Source organism: Tachysurus vachellii, chromosome 7, assembly GCF_030014155.1.
Source record: "Tachysurus vachellii isolate PV-2020 chromosome 7, HZAU_Pvac_v1, whole genome shotgun sequence".
NCBI lineage: Eukaryota > Metazoa > Chordata > Actinopteri > Siluriformes > Bagridae > Tachysurus > Tachysurus vachellii.
Window position 1 is genome coordinate 11250218 of NC_083466.1, and position 22072 is coordinate 11272289.

Below are 22072 nucleotides of genomic sequence, written 5' to 3' on the forward strand. Positions count from 1 at the left end.
ACTGTAGTTTCCCACACTGATCTGGTCTGACCTTGGTTCACTCTTCTTCCAGTCTCTTCCATAGTTCGGTTCCTGTAGTTGGTTTCTTAGCAATAACTTTTTTTTTTTGAAAAGGATTTTCCAGAGATGGTCTGGCCATTTCATTATTTCAAGGAACTGCTTTTCTAGATTCAAGGAACTTAATCACACAAAAATGATGTAGCAAATTCCTTGGCCTCAGCATCCTTATTTACAAATATTACACAATTAGAAGAAAATCTAGCCACAGGAGTTGCAAGCCAGTGACGTCTGTGCCAAGCTCGGATAATAGAAAAGGTTGCGCCAGGAAGGCCACCCAGCGTAAAACATGGCTAATCTAAACATGCAAATAATCAGTGGCAATTCTCCTGGCACTGTTTACCTACTGGCAGAAATTGGACTACTGTTGGTCAAAGAAGGGTAAGACAGAGGAGTTCAAGGTGGAGGTGGGACTTCATCAAGGATCGGCTTTGAGTCCCTTCTTGTTTGCTATGGTGATGACAGGTTGACAGATGAAGTCAGACAGGAATCTCCATGGACATTGATGGATGACATTGTAATGTGTAGTTTGAGTAGGGAGCAGGTGGAGGAATACCTGGAAAGGTGGAGATCTGCTATGGAAATGAAGAGAAATGAAAGTCATTCGTAGTAAGAGAGAATACGTGTGTATGAACGAGAGGGAGGGAAGTAGAACAGTGAGGTTACAGGGGGTTGAGTTCAAGAAGGTGCAGGAGTTTAAGTATTTGGGGTCAACCATCCAGTGACGGGGAGTGGAAAAGAGGTGAAGAGACAAGTGCAGGTGGGTTGGAGTGGGTGGAGAAAACTGTCAGGAGTGTTGTGTGACAAGATTGCCAGCAAAAATCAAAGGAAAGATGTACAAGACAGTAGTGAGAGCAGCTATTTATGTGTTAGAGACTGTAGCAGTGAGGAAAATACATGAGGCGGAGATGGAGGTAGCAGAGATGAGGATGTTGAGGTTCTTTTTAGAAGTGACGAGGATGGACAGGATTAGGAACGAGCACATCAGGGGGACAGCTCAGGTTGTTAAGCAGAAATGTTTTATTTTCTTTTAGTTTTAAAAGAAGACTTATTTGTAATTTATGTTTCAGTGAAGGTAGAAGTATAGCAGCCAGATGCAGTTCAGGGTGCATTAAACGCTGTGGAATAAATAATAGCATTAGAATATATTAATGACAATAAACAATGATATTTAATTAATAATAATTCTGTTTAACTGGTAAAATAATTTACAAAGTCAGATAACAACAACAATAATAATATTAATAATATTAATAATAGTAATAATAATAATAATAATAGAAACCAGCAAAACAATTATTCGTAAAAAATCTTACATCGTAAAAAGCCACTTATTCCTGCGTTTCCCAACAACACTACACATTGTTAACACTGACATTATTATTACACGATTAAATTCTTCCGTTTTAAGAACTAAATAGCTCATTAAAATAAAGCACTAACATAACTTTGAAAATAACTCACAATGGTTGGGATTTTACTCGTCGGAAACAAATAAAAAACAGGGAGAGTCTTGATTATGCATCATGGATCCTTACAAGAGACTCCACTTTGAGAACCACTGAATTACCTTAAATGATGATGGTAATGACTTAATTTAACTGACTTAATATGGCAATGTCGTCCTAAGAGCACCTACACTTGTACATCCACACAGATTATTTAATAATTAATGTAACTAAACTGTAAAACAGATGTGCATAGGTCTAGGAACCAAGGAGAATGCTAACTTTTGTCCTTTACTATGACTGTGCACTCGGTGTTATGCGTGTGTGTATGTGTGCGTGTGTATATGTGTGTGTGTGTATGTTTGTGTGTGCGTGTGTATGTATGGATATGTGTGAATGTGTGTGTGCGTGCGTGTGTGTGTGTATGTGTGCGTGTGTGTGTGCGTGTGTGCGTGCGTGCGCGTGTGTGTGTAGGCTCTCTGCTTCACACTGCGCACTGACACCTCTTCATTCTCTCCACAGAAGACACAACGTGCGTCTACAGACACATAAAAGTAGCGCGCGTTATTTCTACCCTTTTTTCTGCTTAAGCCTTTTTTTATTTGACTGTCCTTGTGGTCCCTCGGATGCAACCGTGGGATTTAATAGCTGTCATGTCCATTGGCTGAACTGAAGATCCTAATCGTGTATCACTGCTATCATGGATACTATCGGAGTTTCATTTCTAGACCCGCTGGAGGACTATGAGATCATTCAGAGGATCGGCAGTGGCACATACGGTGATGTGTTTAAGGTGAGAGACACACCGCGAATTAGGAACCAGGAATATTTGAACCTGCCCAAACATGGGAATGGAAACTACATGGCATTTTTTTCCTCCACACTTTTCACGGAGCGCAGAGATGCCTGAGAATGCGCAGTGACTCATCTAACCAAAGTCACGTTTTGTCATTTATTTACAATTTTCCATGTTCATACTTAGTATTAATAGTACTTTGTTAAACTCTCTTAAAGCTGACGTGGTATACTTAATTATATCTCTTTTTTTGTTTTACCATTTCACCTTATCCTAGGAGCTCAGTTCATTACTAGTCAGCTCTTTCTGTTGGCCAACTAAACAAGTCATTTTATATATTTCAAGTCATTTTGAATAACCACTGATAAATTCACAAACATTCAGACTGTGCAGGTAAGATGTCTTTGTACTAGTCATAATGTAAGGCATGCAGGTGTGGCCTTAACATTCCGTGAGTGATTTGGAGTGGAGAGAGAGAGAGAGAGAGAGAGAGAGAAAGAGAGAGAGAGAGAGCGAAAGAGAGAGAGAGATAGAGAGAGAGAGAGAGAGAGAGAGAGAGAGAACACGTGTCTGTAAACGGACCCCAACTGTCACTGTTATGCACAGCCTCTGCTATAATAGAGTGGGCGAGCAAAGAACTCTTTGGTATTTCTTACAATAGACAAAGAAGCCTTTTCACGTTGTATTCCCTATCTCATACGCCACTTTGTAATGCAAAGAAAATCCTCAAACATTAAGAATACTCAACAGCTTTCAAGCTGTAGTTTGCCGAAGTTGACTTACGGTCTTGCCAGGCACAGTCTGAACATAGGATTGAGAGTAAAGACTGCTTTTGGATTGCTGATCAAAGAAGGGCCTACATCCTGGCCAAGCCATTGTCCTAGGCTACGTTATTTCAGGTTTTGTTGTAAGACCATTAAGGGACACTTTTCACTGTCACTTACTCCAGAGCAGGAAGTGCACTGCTATGGCAGGAAAAACAACAGGAAGACAGCTCAGCTTAGTTCCAGGTTTTGTCCAGGGATGCTTGTTTTGCTGTGTTCATCAGTGACAGAAAGAAAACAGCGTAGCCATTTTTTGTTAATAGACACGTACACTAATGGTTATGTCATACTTAGCAACATAAACAAGCGGATAGTGGAAACGAACTCCTGCATTCCAGCTTGCTTCCTTCCTTTTCTCTACATCAAATGATATATTAAGTTCAAACGGGTTAACGTTTAAAATCTAGGATTTCCATTATTCCATCAGCATCATTTCTATTTAAGATCACCTCTTCATTAGGTACTATTATGTTTTATGAATACCGGTGCATATTCATAGGGAGGTAAACCACTTCTATGTGCTACTGTGACATGGAGTAAAATGAACACCCAAGTCAGCACTCTGCTTGTTGGAGGTGTGCAGCCAGGCTTGTTTGGTGGGAATGAAATACAGCAAAAATGAACCTCCAGGCAGAATCAAAAGTGACATGACATACGGCTAAGTATGGTGACCCATACTCAGAATTTGTTCTCTGCGTTTAACCCATCCAAAGTGCACACACACAGCAGTAAACACACACCCGGAGCAGTTGGGCAGCCATTTTTTATGCTGCGGCGCCCGGGGAGCAGTTGGGGGTTCAGTGCCTTGCTCAAGGGCACCTCAGTCGTGGCCGGCCCGAGACTCAAACCCACAACCTTAGGGTTAGGAGTCAAACTCTCTAACCATTAGGCCACGACTTCCCCTTGTTGCATGTGCCTATGTAACCATTTGCCTCTTACAATGGTGGCTTGAATGATGTGTGTTACTGGGGAATGTCATTTTTAATTATATGATTGTGATTATGAATAAAATATTATTATATGTTTTTAAAAGATATGATTATGATAATAAAGGCAGAGCTTTTTTGAGCTGTTGTTGATGTTTTTCAAGCTGGTTCATCAGCCTGAAAATACAAGTGGAAGAAGTTAATGGTAAATAGGAAACTACTATGTGATCAGTGGAGCAGAATTACTCCATCCGCAGAAATTATTCATCATAGTTTAATGCATGACCAATATTATGAACTCATGCATGTTTAGACCAAAATAAACCAAATAATGAAACGTAATCTCCAGCAGGAAAGCACTGAACCTAGTAAATAATGCAGTGATTCATGCTTGTATGTGGATACATTTATATATTATGAATCAAAAGCTAAACAACTAACTATCTTAGGTGGAATTCCTATAGACATATTGATATATCTACAAAACAAACAAACCAAAAAAAACCCAGATTCACAAATCTATGTTCATATCACACAAAAAATATGACAAAAATTTCTTGAAGAAAAAAGATTTATAATATAATTTTTGTTTTATTTATTAATTGTCAGCAGAAATGGGTCATTTATAAAATGGAAGACTACTGCAAGTAGCTAACGTAATCCCAGCTGTCATGACAACGTTGTTTATAAAATTTGGAAGTAAGATGGTGTTCTGCGTGCTACTGTATGTAGTCACCATGCAATGACACTGGGAGATTATTCATTAGATAGTTGCTAGGAAAGCCTTTGTCTCTCCTTTGTTCTATGTCTAGCACATTTCCAAAGTAATAACTGTATGCTAAAGTGTTATGTGAACATAATGTGTTATAGTAATGATGAGCACCGAAAACATATGAATATTCAGGTTTATTTTCTTCTAGGCAAGGAACATCAAGAGCTCAAAAATGGCTGCTATTAAAATTGTCAAGCTGGATCCAGGTAGGTAAATAATGTTATTGTAACAAAGTCTATACAGTCTTTTTAACCTCAAAACATCATCCATTCAGTTATTTCTGCTGTGTTATTTATGGTCATGTCACTACTTTGTTTAGTTTTTGTTTGACCTACATACACTAAGCAATTCACTTGTTCTGAGACCATTTGTAGGATAAATTGTTTTAGAGCTTTCAATATCTCCTTTCATAACAAGTTTTATTAAGCAAGGAGTGAAATTACAGCACTGTAACATAACACGTTGTGGTGCTTTCAGGAGATGACATCACGTCTATTCAGCAGGAGATAACCACAATGAAGGAGTGCAAGCATAAGAATATTGTGGCCTATTATGGCAGCTACCACAGGTAGAGTTATGTGCAGTCCTGATGCTTCTGGTGTTTTCCAGCAGATGTCTGGACTCTAGCAATAAACACATTACTCACTGACAGCACAGTATTCTCTGCTCAAATCCACACACTTAAAATAGTCACATTAGCAGCAACTGACTTAAACAGTTTGCTAGCCAAGGTTCAAACAGCATTGTAATTTAGATTTTCCCACATTAATGACTATTTGTGTGTGTGTGAGTGTGTGTGTGTGTGTGTGTGACCAAGAATAGGACCATGTGACAGTTTTGACATTTTGTTAGAATCCTACTAAGTTTAAATACTGTAGTATTACTTAGTTTAAATACTGTAATTTATGACTGCAACATACATGTCATGACACATAGCTCTAAACAATAGTAAATGTAAATAGTAAAACAGGCACACAATAAGGCAAAATGTTTGTGGACACCTGACCAACACACCCATATTTTGTTCATCAATTTACTTCAGAGGGGGGCACGGTGGCTTAGTGGTTAGCACGTTCGCATCACACCTCCAGGGTTGGGGTTCAATTCCCGCCTACACCTTGTGTGTGTGGAGTTTGCATGTTCTCCCTGTGCCTCGGGGGTTTCCTCCCCCGGTCCAAAGACATGCATGGTAGGTTGATTGGCATCTCTGGAAAATTGTCCGTAGTGTGTGATTGCATGAGTGAATGAGTGTGTGTGTGCCCAATGACGCCTGAGATAGGCACAGGCTCCCCGTGACCCGTGGTAGTTCAGATAAGCGGTAGAAGATGATTGAATGAATGAATGAATGAATTTACTTCAGACCATTGCTTCAAAGTTAGAAGAACACAGTTTTTGACAATGTCTTTGTATGCTGTAGTGTTAAGATTTCCTCAAATGTTTGAGTGTCCTGTACAGATCCCTGACCTCAATCCCATTGAACACTTTTGGAATAAACCGGAGCAAAAACACCTCACCAGGACTCCTCATCTAACAGCACTGCCCAATCTCTTGTGCTCTTTTGGCTGAATATAAAAATCCCCACAACCATGCTTCAAAATCTCATGAAAAGCCTTCTCAGAAGAGTCAATGTTATTATAACAGCAAATAGGGAATATCCACTATATAAAATTCCCATGGTTTTGGAATGGGACATTCAGTACTCAGGTGTTCATATACTTTCACCATATAGTGTTGGTTTACATATGATTACATCTAACTAAAGAATTTCTTCATCAGAAACACAAAGCTGTGGATCTGTATGGAGTACTGTGGAGGAGGATCATTGCAAGACATCTATCATGGTAATCACTGATCGCTATAAACCTCTCAAATTCCCTAGCACATTTTTTATTAAGAGTTAGTTATATTCCTTCTGCTACAGTGACTGGGCCCCTGAAGGAGAAACAGATTGCATATATCTGTAGAGAAACTTTGCAGGTGAGATATTTTTCTTTCTTCTGCCCACTGCCAAGGTAATTATGGGAAGATATTGCCTGCAGTTATGGGAATATCATCTTGCCTTTTCTCCCTGCTATCATTATAGTGCACCTTAATTTAGTTTGTGCATGCTGTTGTAAGATTATTTCTACATTTACTGATTATCTAATAACATTTTTGCTTCATGCCTGTAGTTACTAGCATCTTTTTGCTTGTGTAACTCTGTAACTAAATGTAGGTTTCTTTTCTGTTTCACCTGCAGGGTTTAAATCATCTCCATGAAACTGGCAAAATTCATCGCGATATCAAGGTACAAAATTATTCATAACATATATAAAGTACTTTATAAAGAATAAAAAAGGGGCTTTGATAAGCAGCTCATTGGAATTTCAGAAAACCTGTTTGGGTGCCTTAACATACTTAACATGGTATTTAGATGCTCCTCCTACAACTCTGTAAAAGATACACCATAACCAAATGCTTTCACTTATTTGCAGTCAAACTTATATTACACAATAACTATTTGCAGCGCCTGTTTTTTATTTTTTTTATAATTTTTTTTTTACACCAATTCTCTTTAATAAGACTTTTGGAAACCATATTTGTTTTTTTTGTTGGATCATTCAGAATTTTTTACTACTAATAATACAGGCTTAACAATGTATAACACATCATCTTTGTGTTTTGTTGAATGACTAAATGTCCCGTGAACACTTTTGGTGAATTGTGAAAGATAAAGAAGTTATATGCCTGAAGTTTTGTTGAATCTGGTAACCCTGTTTTTATGCAGGGTGCCAACATACTTCTTACTGAGCGAGGAGATGTCAAACTGGGTCAGTAGAAATTTGTTGTGTCTTTAAGTCACAGCAACACACACACCTTGCCATTTATGCCACCTCTACATTGGTTTCATCAGACATTCCAGTAGCTTTCTACTTTGAATGATCTCTCTTTCACTTTCCGTCTGTCTTTCTATATTCTGCCCTCTATCTCCGTCCTTGCAGCTGACTTTGGGGTTGCTGCAGAGATCAGTGCCACTGCTGCCAAGAGGAAATCTTTTATTGGAACGCCCTACTGGTGAGCCATCTGCACAATGACTAGGACCACCAGTTCCCTTCAACCCATTACCAATTTATCTCACTGCAGTAGGTCCTGTGCAGCACCAGTGGTGACTAATGCTTCATGCTAGTTTTTTCAAATCTCTGTTTTATGGCAGGACTTGATTAATAAACCACTTAACTGATCAACTTAAGAATTCTGTTAAATTTGTTTTTTCTTTTTATCCAAGGATGGCCCCTGAGGTTGCAGCTGTAGAGAAGAAAGGTGGCTATAACCACTTGTGTGACATTTGGGCGGTAGGCATCACTGCCATTGAGCTGGCAGAGCTGCAGCCACCCATGTTTGATCTTCATCCCATGAAGTAAGAATGATTTAGGTACATACAGCACTTGTGAAGCATATTCATATGCACTCATGTAAAATCTATGATGTGTTGTATAAGAGTAAATATCGATAACAGTAACAATGGTCAATGTCCTAGAGCTCTGATGCTGATGTCCAAGAGCAGTTTTCAGCCTCCTAAACTGAAAGATAAAGCAAAATGGTAACATTGTGTTTAATAATCCCAACTTTTGAGAGATTGTTAATGTAATATTAAGCAGTTCAATATACAGATAGTTTAACTTAATGTCCTTTTTTGTTATTACTCTCACTTTGTAGGTCTGCAGGGTTTCATAGCTTTGTGAAGATGTGTTTGACGAAGAATCCTCGTAAGAGGCCCACAGCAGAAACTCTTCTACAGGTTTTTTCAAATAAATATTATTTGTTTAGTATTTAGTTTGTCCAGTGTGTGTATGTAATGTATATACATGATATTGTATATGTGAAATTTGCTTTCTTTAAATGCTTTTAGAAATTCCAGAATAATAATGTTTTTTATGAAGGTTCTTTCTGTTCCCTCCTAGCATTCCTTTGTTACTCAGCTATTAACAAGAAACCTAGTTATCGAGCTGCTGGACATGGCCAACAATCCAGATCTCCACCAGGCACCCAGCATTGAGGACAACGATCATGACGTAAGTTAGACTTTTTTAATGTCTCTTTTTTTAACCTCAGATTTAAGATCAGATTAAGATCTTAAGATCAGGAATAATAATGTGTTTATTACATGTGGGTGTATGTGGTGGGAATCACAGGCTAATGATGCTACCCCTGATAAGATCCAATCAAAGGGAAAGTCTTTACCAGTAGAGAGAAGTCTTTCTGAGGAACAGTGTGAGTACAAGAATGATATTTGCATTATACACCTTGTATTATTCTCCTCCCACATTTGGTATAGTGACGTAACCAAAGACGCACGACAGCCACAGACAAAAGCCATTGCATTTTTTTAGTGGAAGATTGCTGAAAAACTGAAAGAAATTTGTAATCAAAACTAATACTGATAAATCATGTAGTAAATAACAAGGGACATACATTAACAAGTTAGTAAATGTGTAATAAAATTGTGTAAAATTTGTAGTTTTGAATTCACGTTATGTAATCCCTTTTGTTTTATTGATGGAGTTCTGTTAAGAAAATTATTGATGGAGTTGTAATATAATTTATTGTTTATAATTATAACTTGCTTTACTCACTGCAAAGTGTATGGTGTTTTGTCAACACCATACAATTATCAACATACACACACTGATAGTTTAATGTATACTGACACAGACAGAGGAGGCATTCATGCAAGCAGGCAATGATGATGTCAGTGGGCACAGAACCCATAGAGCTGGCACTGTTTTACTCACGCCTATGGCATGTCCTCTGCTGGTGACCTACCCACATTCAAGCACATACACACAACCACACTTGAGCAGACCCATGTGAAATGAGATCCAGTCATCAGTTCCAACTGATGTCTGTGTGGGGGACGGGGATGGACTTTTTGGCTACATGGGCACTGAGGCACTATTGTCACGTCCTCTATAAGTAAGATTACAAAATTCAAATGGTGTGGCAGCTAAACACACAATAAAACTCTTCTGTATAAATGACATTCACAATAACATTGTTAAAAATTGGTTGGAAGCACATGGTTGGATTGTATATTATAAATATACACAAAATACACCGTAATCCAACAATATAAAGCAATCAATTTTACAGGATCCCAAAGAGAACATACCTAAACAAATAGCATCATGAAGACCAAGGAGCTTTTCAAAACATGCTTAGTATAAATAAGTTAAATAATAAAAAATAATATCAAACATTGTATAGGTCACAGAGCACCAGTAGGTCCACTAGTTAAAAATGAAACGTAATGAAACGTAAAAAAACAAAAAAGAGTATAGCACAAGCGATATCTTGCTTAAAGAGCTACTGACCAAAAAGTCAGAGAATGAGCATTAGTCATGGAAGCAACCAAGAAGCCTAAAAACATGATACTAGCACCATAATGCTTCACTGTGGGGAGAATTTTCTTCCCAACAAATATCCAGTACCAGAGTCAAACAGTTAAAAATCAGTCTCATCATTTACAGCTTGGGAAACAAATACAAAATGCAGAAAAGTTCAAGTAGGTGAATACTGATACAGGGAAGTGCACATGGTCTACTTTTAAATACAAATGAAAACAACTAACTCAAGCTTAACCTTTATGACACTTTTTTCATTCTAGTCGATCAGGTCAAATTTGCACCTCTGAGGAGGAAAGAGACAGATCCTTATCCAGATCTGGTGAGTTTAAATTTTATTTACATGTAAACAGTATCAGTACTAAATCACTGGGAATATTCTTGCTGTTTTACAGTAGATACACTGTAGGTATGTGGTCATATGTTATGGTGGTGATAATATTTTCTTTATACAATTATCATTTGGCTTAAAGATGAAGATAAAGTGATGATTTAAAGGTAACTGAAGCATATTCCTCTCAGGATTCATGTGACGACTGGAGCATTTCGGGTGATGAAACTGAGTCACCGTAAGAAAACATTAAATTATATAAACAGCATAAATTGATGGTTTATGTGTGACAGACAGAATAAACCTGATCATGTTATGTGCAAGCAAACTATAACACAGGTACAAAGGATGTATACAGTATAAGAATATAAATGACATAAAAATAACATTCGTAATATTTTCATGCACATAAAATTGAGTGAATTGTTACACATTTGTAAATGTAAGACCTTGTTTCTTATCCATGAGCAGACGTTGTCTTCTCATTTAAATTAAAACATTTACCAAGACAAAGAAAGATGGTCTCACGTGACAGATGGCCTACTTTCTGTTCCATATGAATCGTCACCAAATTGTTCTGATTGTTAGCTACAACCTAAGCAGAGCTTTAAACATCAACATATTTCATGATAAAATCCTAAATATAAATATAATGCTTGGTGGGTTTGCAGGAGCCTATTGGAGTGTGTGGAACAGGAACTGCAGCAGAGGTAGGAAGAAGCTCATGGTTGCCATCTTCTGCATCTGAAAATTATAACAGCCATAAAAATCCAATCTAAAAATCCAAGATCTTACTTGTATTTGTTACATAAGGTCTTACTTCCTTCATTTTTCATTTGTTTTAAAATTTTATCATTTTAGTTTTACTATTCTGTCATTATTATATTCACATTCTCACCCATTTCAGGAGCCTGACAATAAAAAAACAGCCGCCTTTTGAGGTATGGATTGAAATACATATACCTTTAAAACACTGTCTAATAACCAGCCTGAGTCAAATAAGAAAAAGAAATACAAGAACTTTAATACAAATTTAAAATGCAGTAAATGTGTATTTGCAAAAGCCTGTTGTTCTCAATAGCCTCTTCGACTTCTGCCTTAAACAAACACTTTTGTGCCCACATTTGGCAATAAACAATGCCAAAGAATAACTAATGGTAAATAAAGTTTTTTATTTGACTCACCCTCATATCTTTGCAAATATTTGTACTGATGTTAGTGTTTTTTGATGTTGTGTAGTGGGGGAAGAGGAAAAGTGGATTATTCAGTCCTCCACCAGTATTAGCCACTGCATCACTTCCTCCCATGAGCAATTTCACTACCGCTCAGCAGGGCACAGATCTAACCCTGAGACCCAGTGTTACCCTAAAGCCTGATACGACACTTCGGCCCAAATCAGGTATTACAGAGATGCTCAAAATCACCATACACCTCAAACCCCAAACCCTACTGCCAAACATATTCAAATAGTATCACTTTTCATAACAAATGTAATTTAAAGACAAACGGCTGAATGGAGGAATCCAGTTCTTTCACTGATTCCATGTTGCTTTGATCCTTACTTGCCTCAAAAACTTCGTAAAGCTAACGGCACTCTAGCAAAAGCAAACATTCAGCCCTTAAAAAATCCAGTATTTTGTGCCTTACTGTTGCTTTTACTCCACAGCTCTAATAAGATGCTCAGCCAGTCATGATGTGCGGCAGTGGGACAGTGACCCTTGTGTTCCTGAGGAAGATGACGATCAAGATGAGCAGCAAAGCCTTTCCACCAGCAAGGATACAGCTCTCTCTCCCGAGTGGAGCACAATGAGAAAGAAAGCAGAAGAGTCGGTCAGACACACAACCTAACTTGTTTGTAAATGGGTGTTATGTCACACTGAGTTATATTAGAAGGCAGTTTCACATTGTTTACTTCATACTTGGATTGCTTATTTCATTTATTTGTTGGTTTGGCACAATATTACAGCATGTTTTCAAATTAATCAATGACAATCAAATCAGCGTTAAACCTCTAAAATGCTGTTTAGTGTTCAAATTGTGCTTAAAAGTTTCAATTAATAAAAATAGTACTGACCAGTGTCACTAACACAATCCACACATTTTCTTTTCTTTTTGTGTTGTTTTTTTAACCATTTAACCTCTAGAGAGCTGATTCTCATGGACTCCCTCCTACCCCCCTAGTCCATGTAAGTGTTTCCCCATTTACTCACATGTGCTCTGGTGAACACTACTGCTTTCTGTTTTACATGTAGTAAGTAAGGTTACCAAAGGGTCAAATAAACCTGTATGATGTGATGGAAAATTTGACAAAGAAGCTGTTTGTAAGGGTCTGATCTTCTTTGCACATGCGTTCCGTGGTTTTTTATCTATTTATTTATTTATTTATTTTTGGTGGGGAGGGGTGTGTGTGTGTTGTGTGTGTGTGTGGGGGGGGGATCTGAACTGTTCTTCGTTGAATCTGGGGCTATATCTGGGGTGGTTGTCGATGCGGTGCAGCCACCTCAGGACGTGGTTAAGGAAGTGGTCCATCCAGGTCAGGGTCAGGTCTGAAAAAGAATTAAGACACTGGAGACTTTGTTAACCTGTGTATTCTGTACGTATTGTGCTGATAATTGCCTTGGAGTAGATTATGCTTTTCTCAGCCTTTTCTCTGCCTCTGATTTCCACATATGAAAGTCTGTCCAGTTTACCATTTCTCTATGTTTATTCTTCTTCCTGTCATTATCTTTTTCAGATCGGACTAGTTTACTTGTCAGTGATTCTAACTGTCTTAGGCTAAAACTGCCACCTTCAGGGAAGCCACACTCCGTCACCCACCACACTATCTGTGACACAGGCTATGGGTCATTTTTTTCCCCCGACCTGCTTTGCTCTCCAGAGAGTCTCTACACCATTCGTCAACCCTAATCCCAGCTTAGTGTTTTTTCTCTTTTCCCTTAGCCACACGCTAGGTGCCTATCCAGGTTCCTATCCTGTTGACAGATCCAGGTCTAAATCCTGTCTTTACAGCCCTTTCTACACAGAAGAGAACCTCTATTATGATCATTATTTTTTACATTATTTCATTACTTTTTATTTATTATTCAACTCTATTAAAATTTAACTACATTTATTAGTTTCTTACCAAACTCTTACAATTTACAAATTACTATGTTTTCTTAAACCAGGTTACAAATGATCTCACCTTCCACACGTCCAATTTCTCTGATTCTGGCGTTGAGGTGGCTCACGGTGAACTCCCGGTTAATCTCACGCTTTGGGCCAATTTTGAGTTTCGGGGTGAAGTTACCAGCCTTCAAGGTGCTAGCGCTCGCAAGCCTCCCCAGGAATTCCCAAAGTTGACTCTCAAACACGGAATCCTGCTGACAATTCAAGCTTGTCTTGAAAGTTTTTAAAAAAATGAAAAAATAGTGCACTGGTAGACATGGGCAAGAGTAAAAATTTTCACAATTTATTTGTGCTGCTGGGCAACAGGACCCAACATTCCTCATGTAGCATGAGAGAAGAAGGGCCCTTATCATTCGGTGCACTGAGATTTTATAAGCATGATTCAAACACAGAAAACTATGGAAAGGAAAACATCATCAATTATTGGCTAGATGCACAACGCCTGATCGTCTCCTGATTAGGATAACCTTACCAAGGTCTGCCTAAGTTGTTTATGATTCTGAGTCTCGCCATCTCGTCTAAAGTTCCTTCTGACCTTTTAATATTTTACACAAACAATCTCTGGTAATAACAATTTCTAGTCACAAACAACTTCTGTACAGAAGGTCAGACCCTTAAAAACAGCTTCTTAGTAAAATGTTCCACCACAATGACTTTTAGGAATGTAAACATTGAGACATGTGTCAAAACACGAATTCACATACCAATGACAAAGCACTGTATTTCAGTTCCTTGCTATGTCACACTGGTTAGACTAGATTATACTCAGCATGCTTGTTTTAAGAACAAAACTTAAAAAAAATTGTGCTTAACTGTATAACTTATATACTGAAAAATGTTCACATGAGAATTCCTCATAAATAACGTCAGTCTTTGTTCTCTTGCACAGATGGGGGCGTGCTTCTCTAAAGTGTTCAATGGCTGCCCATTAAGAATCCACTGTGCAGTGACATGGGTTTTTCCAAAAACTAGAGGTAAGAATTTTCTGAGTAGTGTCTGAGTCATTATTTTATTTTACAGAGTTGTTAAATTCTCATTTCTGATTGGTCAGAGCATACTTTTTTGGATTGCACTGCAGCTACATGATTGGTTGATTGCTTAAATGAAGTGTTCCTATTAAAGTGATTGATGAATTAAACAGGATTTATTTAACATATCCTCCACATAAACAGATAAAAACATATAAATGTTAATATGATGAGGTTTTCTGTGAGGAAACATAATTGTATCATTTTTGGAATAATTTCACATTTAAATAGATCTAATCAATCATTTTTGTATTATGTTTATGTTCTGTAAAGCTGCATTGAGACAATGTCCATTGTTAAAAGCGCTATACAAATAAATTTGAATTTGATTTTGATTTCCCACTGTAACAGTCTCAAGTAAAGCAGTTTCTTCAAGATGGAATGCTGTGGACTTTTGGTTTCCCAGAATCATGATTAGCCAGAATGAAAAGAGAGACTGATAAAGGAACAGTTATTTAGAGGAACTAAGATATTTAGAGGATGTTACATAAATCTAACTATAAATGGGTAAAAATTGTGACTTCTTTAATGAACAAAAAAAGTGTATTTGTTTGTAAATTATTCTGGATTATATATATATGCAATTTTTGTTGGGTCTTCATCATCTACAGGCCTGGAGATGTACGATTTCATACTGAACAATCTGTGACTGTTTTAATAACTTGTTCTAGATCAATACCTGATACTGGGGGCAGAGGAGGGGGTCTACACACTCAACTTAAATGAGCTTCATGAAGACACTTTGGAAAAGGTTCTTTCACATTTTATTGCTTAATGGATTTTACTAGGATATTTATTGTTACAATAATATCTCATCTTGCTTCAACACACAGAAATGCATGATAGAATTTCTGTTAACCTTTTCATGAACTATTTATGTGAATACATTTACACTGACATGATATTCATGATGAATCTCATTCCTCTTTACAGTTACTTCCACAGAGATGTACATGGCTATATGTCATGAACAATGTCCTCATGTCTGTCTCTGGTGCGTTAGAGCCTTTTTCTGTGTTTTTATGTCCCAATGACTTTAAAAAGTAATAACACAGGCTGTCCTCTGCATAATTTAAAACATTTTTTCTCTGTAATTTCTTTGACATCTTTCTTATAGGAAAGTCATGCCAGCTTTACTCTCATAGTCTGACAGCTCTGTTTGAGCAGCGTGGACATGTCCAGAGGAAACCGAGTCACTTATCACTCAGCACCAACCGCTTCACAGACAGAATCATCCACAGGTAAATTCAGAGTCTCTTATCCATGCTAGTTATTTATATCACTAAATAGTTATAACAGCTAACAATCAAAACATTTTGATTATAATATATTAATGGTAAAACACTGGGCTTGCATGTCATATGCACCTATAGTAGTTGTAATGAAAAAATATATTAAACCCAACAGTAAATAAACACACCAATAACAACACTTCTATAGATATGGTATTCCTCTGTGCAGCAGATTATCACCATGTATATGTCCTCTAAAAGCACTGGAAAAGCAAGACCAATTGCACTGAAGACATCTGGGTTTGAGATCAGAAGATCAAAATTATTTTCTGATATTTATGTCTAGGAGATTTAAACAAAGCAGAATATGACAGATACAAATATAGATTAATGTAAAATCAAATAAAAAACTCTTTAATATTTTGTTGCATCTCCCCTGCTTGCAATAACTTCATCAGTTCATGTTTCCAGGCTTTTACTGCAGCTTCTTTAAGTTGGTCTATCCCTTAAGGAGGATCCTCTGTTGTGTTGTGTGTTTTTATATCATTGTCTTCAAGAGTCAAGAAGCTTTTAATGTCAATTCAATTTGATATGAGACAACGTTTCTCCAGGACCATGGTGCTACATAGAACAAAGACAGAGCTAAGGACTTAAAGACGTAAGTTAGTCCTAGCCACATAAAGTGCATCTGTGCAACCTGGTGCAAACTGTGCGAGACAAAAGACAAAGACAGTGCAGGACAAAAGACAAAGACAGTGCAGGACAAAAGACAAAATAATAACAATACAAAAAATAAAAAAATAACAATACAAAACACTAAAAGACATTACACAAAAGCAGCGCCGACCAGAGTAAATACTGTAAATTCTACGGTACATGTACAAAAATTCTGTAATGAACACTTAATATGATAGCAGCAGTTATATGAGGTATTGTAATGTACAGTATTGTGCATTACACAACTTGCTGCATGGTGAAGTTCCTTTCAATTAGATTAGATGCTTTTCTCTATAAATTGGTAGACGGTATGTTTCTGTTGACTTCTGAATTCATCCTGCTGCTACAATTACATCATCAGTAAAGATTAGTTTCAGAGGCAGCCATGAAAGAGCAGGCCATGCAAACCACTGTGCTTGACCATTACATTTGTATATAACATGTAAATAATACAGTAAAATAATAAAATAAAAAATTAAACAATTGTTGCTAAATTTAGTTAATAGTCATATTATTAGTATAAAGTCAAAATCTCCACCTCTTTTTTTATTTTTCAGGAAGTTTGCAGTGTCACTGAAAATCCCAGAGACTAAAGGCTGTCGAAAGTGCAGTGTGTGTAAGGATGTTTTTCTCCAGCTGTCTATTTAGAATTTTGTGATTATCTTCACTGAACCTTTTTATCGACAATTTGGGAAGAAAATTTAGTGCTAAAAGCTTTTTTCCTTCCACAAGCTCGTAACCCGTATACAGACAGCACGTTTCTTTGTGCGGCTGTGCCGTCTGGACTTGTTTTACTCCTGTGGTATGAGCCCCTGCAGAAATTCATGCATCTAAAGGTTTGTGCATTGATCCTGTTGACACATTTTTGCTAATATTCTGTTGTATTAGAGAAACATTAACTTCACTTTTATCTCTCCAATCTCTTATAGCACATAGCTGTAATCCTTCCAGACCCTCTGGTCATTTTTGAGCTGCTGGTTTTGGTCACAGATGAGCTTCCTCAGCTCTGTGTAGGTGTGAGGGAATGTCAGCCAAGAAGTGATAACCCTCAGACAAAGCAGCAACTAAAGTTTGACATAATTGAACTGAATGGCTCACCAAATTCTAATTCAGGTGCATGTTGATGAGTATTGTATCACTACTAGAATTAAGGCTTGCATGTAATCATTATTATATCATTATTCTATTGTTTCTGTACTTTAATGAATGCTCTTTGGGTGTGTGTAGATAGTGAATGTGTGAAAGCAGGGCAGGTTACACAGTTAGACAGAGATACAGTGCTGATTGCATTAGAAAGTGAGTACACTACACTTTAATTTAAGTACTTCAAGTATTCACATTGTATTGTATTGTATTGTATTGTATTGTATTGTATCTCACCATTAGTGTTGCATTTGTTACTATAGAAACAGTGAAGATTGTCAATCTGAAGGGTGTCCCAAGCATGGATTTAGCCTCAGAAATGGAGTTTGGTTTCCCCATTGAGACATTAGGTCAGAAAGCTCCCTTGATAAATGCTCATAGTCCTAGTCACTTTTTATGGAGTAACTTAATGATCTAAATTTTTTAGATAACACTTTTTTATATTTCTCTGCACTGGCATGTATTCTTTATGCATTTATATATTGATTTTGAAATTTTAAATGAACTAATTCACCAGTCTACTCTCATTATCCTATCATCGTTAAGCTTATGAATTTTAATACATTTAAAATTTTTTAAAATTTTTTATTCTTTCTGTTGTTTATTATGAATCCTGACAAATGACACATTTAAATGCAAATCGCTTCAATTCTTAAATTCCACAACACAAAATGAACTGTCCATTAAAGGAAGAAAGTGATTTGTAAAATTTTTAATTTCTTTTTGCAGTTTGTCTACAAGATAGTGTTTTAGCTTTCTGGAAGCACGGACTGAAAGGACTCAGCCTGCACAACTGTGAGGTATTTCACTTCAAACACTCTGTTTCTTATAGAAAACATCAAAAATAGGTGAAGAGAAATAGCATTACAGGATCTGCATTTCATATTTTCTGCACATGGAGTGAAAATACTATTTAATATCATTTTGTAACCTGTGTGAGTTAGAGGGTGGTCACAATTGTGCAAGCTCAGCATGTTGTTTATTAGGACTATTCCAATAATCATAGTCAGTGTCCACGGAGAAAGTCAAAAACAGGCATGCAGCAGCAAACAAGGAATATCCATGATTTAATAAGATTCTGGAACGAAAGGCAGAAACACAGGCAGAAATCAGAGAACAGGAATAGTAACGGTAGCAGGACAAGAACAGAGACCAGAAATGCAGCGTTCTTCATGCTCAGAACCACAACTTGTGCTGAGTTACTGAAATTTGTGACTGAACCCCAATTTGCGTAGTCATAATTTATATGTATAAATCTGTAGGTTTTTACTGCATTACTGTAGAGTTAATAATTTGTTATGATTTATAGTAAGATATTATTTACTCACAGACTCATAGGTTAATAATTTCTTACTGTGTAAATTCTAGATATCCTGACCATGAAGTCATATTTCTGCTTTACAGATAACACAAGAAATCACAGATAAAACCCGAGTATTTCGGGTTTTAGGCACAAACAGGTAATAACGCTTATTTGTACCAATGCCTCTTTTTTATGTTCAGCTTATACATCTTAAGTTGAACTTAACTTCATTAGACTTTAATTGAATTTAAAAATATTTTGCAGAGACATTGTTTTACAAAGCACCCCAACTGACAACTCTTCGGCACCCAGCAATTTATATATTTTGACTGGTCATGAGAACAGCTATTAAAAGTAAAGAAACAATGAAAAGAGACCAGTGGAACTGGAGATGGAGAGAAATGCAAAAATCATCCTGGAGTAATATAAAGTCCATAAAAGCTTCCATATTTTCACCTGTCTGAAATCTCCACCTTCATGCTCTGTAACAGAAGGACCCTACACATAAAGGAAAAGCCTGTTGGTCTGAGTGTCACCAAATACAGCAGTTTGTTACCAGATTGTGTTTGTTTCTTCAAGGACAAAATTACAACACCAAGACATCTCCACACTGACATATGCACATTGTCTAAATGCACTGAAAACCCCAGATAGAGCTGTGGAAGACTGTTTTATAGCCATTCATTTTGTCATCTGTGTCCTTGCACCTTATCTTATTATAAAATGGTTAATTTTATAAAGATGGTACATTATATGTATGAACCACTATCAGTGAAGTCAGATCTGACAGAAATACAGAAAGCCTTATTCATAAATTATTCATATGATGCACATGATAGTATTTAGATGTTTAACAACTTTGCAGATCTAAACTAATAAAACTCCACCGTAAAAGACTTTCATATTAATATGTTTTTGATTTAGCTGTTTGTTAACTGTTTCCTACATTACCAGCAATGCTGTTCGACTACCTGCTGATAGTAGGGCCAGTGGGATCCCACTACTACTTCGTCCTACTTAAAGCAACTGATGTGGCTACGCTTTAGTCCGATGGTCTGTTAGTCTTAAAGCTCTCTCACATATGCATCAGTTCACTCAGCTCAAACAGATAAGCTTTAACTTAATGCTAATGCTGCCATCATTGCCATTTGGTTATCGCCATGAAGACTTCCAACTAGCCATGTCAAGCCCACTTTAACTGCATTCTATAGCTGCATTGCATTTTGGAATTCTCCTATTTCAGTGTTGGCTCTCTCATTATTATTATGTTAAACCTTGCTGGAAAAGGTCTGGCTCTTCTGCTTTTAGAAGCTAGCAGCAAAAGATGATTGTTATCACTTATGTTTGAGATCATTAAAAGTGTTCTCCTATTAGTGACACAGACACTAACTTATCAAAAGTATAACGAAAATGCAGAACCAACTATAATCACCATGCATATTAAAAATGTTTCATAAATATAAATATTATAAAAAAATAAATATTTTTTTAAATAAAAATTTAGGGTGGGTGGCGTCCTATGAAGGAACATTTACTTAAAAATCAAATGTTCCTAACAATGAAAGGAATCTAGGAGCAAGATGCTGATTTACAGCTATTGATTTTTCACATCTTCAGTAAAAGCGTACTTTTAATCTGATCACAGGGAAAGTGAGTGAGTTTAACTACAATAAACTGGTACACATGGGCAAAAAAGTTAAAATATGCCTTGTACGTTTATGCATTTACCTCATTTACAAAAAGTATTTAAAATGTAAATAAAGATAATAGAAGTTAGAACATGTTGTCACTGGGATTCTTCTCTGCATGTGTTTTCTTCACAGTGACTTTGCCTTAACAATGTCACATTTCTCTGAACACACACATTCCTAATCGGTCTGACCTTGGACTGAATTTGCTGGGATGACCACACCTGGGAAGGTTGGCAGATATCTCGAAGGCTTTTCACTTAAACAATCCTTCTCTCTGTAGAATCTTGAATTTGGAGATGATTGTACCAGATTTTAAGCAGCAATAACTTCTTCTATGTGAAAGAGGAGATACTCTGAAAAGGTGTAGACACATCTGAGTGCTCCAAAGCACCAAAATGCCAAATGATGAACTAATCTTGTGTATTTCATTAATAACATCCGGCTGCGCTCATAATAACTGTGGAAGTAGAAAGAGTGTACTTATTTCCCCGCTGGTTTTTGAATGATGGTTTTTCTGTTTGGGAAAAATATTGATATCTTGTATATCTGCTATGTGAATATTAAATATATTGAACCCTGTTGGTATTTTTTGTTGTTGTTTTTGTCACCTGCAGGTTATTTGTTCCTTTATGGAAGTTAACAAGGACCACACAACTGTTATATAGGCCCTGATGATTAAAAACATAGAATTGAAGAAGAGTGTAGTTTCCCCAAAGGAGGAAGATATTAATAGCCCAGGAGATATTTTCATTCAGTTACAAAAAAAATGTAAATAATTAAAGTAAATTAATCACTAGTAGGCCCAATGACTTGGCATCTGAGCTGATCATGTACCAAGTCAGTAATTGTCATAAAATTTGGGGTCAGAAAAAAATAGGTCACATAGATAGAACTCAAGCGCTTATAGTACTGCCAAATTATTACCCCAACCTTAACACAGTGTGTACATGCTGGTGGGCTACTTGCTTTATAGGATTTCTTCTAATCATTAATGCTTTATTTTATATCTACTAACCGAGCTCTCTTTTTTTTTTGGATATTTGGAGAATAAATCTTCAATGAAAAAGCAAGTGTAAGCAGCTTTCTTTTTTCGACTAACATGACAGAGATTTTATTCAGTTGGTCTGACACCTTCATACATTAGCAAAAGTGCACAGATTGTTGCATTCTAGCTGAGCACATCTGTTGCCAGTGATGCCTCCCAACCTTATTTGTTATATTTGAAATATATAACAATTATCTTCTGGGGCAAGTC

General features: G+C 36.8%; 1 protein-coding gene across 1 annotated transcript; it reads left to right on the top strand.

Moving 5' to 3' along the window:
• Positions 1-1980: 1980 nt before the first annotated feature.
• map4k2 (mitogen-activated protein kinase kinase kinase kinase 2) lies at positions 1981-21351 on the top strand. The gene is made up of 32 exons (XM_060874282.1): positions 1981-2298; positions 4972-5029; positions 5301-5391; positions 6600-6664; positions 6745-6800; positions 7063-7110; positions 7591-7633; positions 7805-7877; positions 8089-8220; positions 8341-8403; positions 8520-8601; positions 8765-8875; positions 8996-9074; positions 10468-10526; positions 10727-10773; positions 11207-11245; positions 11443-11476; positions 11775-11934; positions 12202-12365; positions 12680-12721; positions 14593-14677; positions 15403-15482; positions 15665-15725; positions 15849-15972; positions 17238-17296; positions 17413-17516; positions 17610-17793; positions 17908-17976; positions 18087-18173; positions 18553-18623; positions 19228-19283; positions 19391-21351. Exons 1-32 carry the CDS (start codon positions 2206-2208, stop codon positions 19476-19478), a joined length of 2607 nt encoding a protein of 868 aa, XP_060730265.1. The 5' UTR covers positions 1981-2205; the 3' UTR covers positions 19479-21351.
• Positions 21352-22072: the final 721 nt, after the last annotated feature.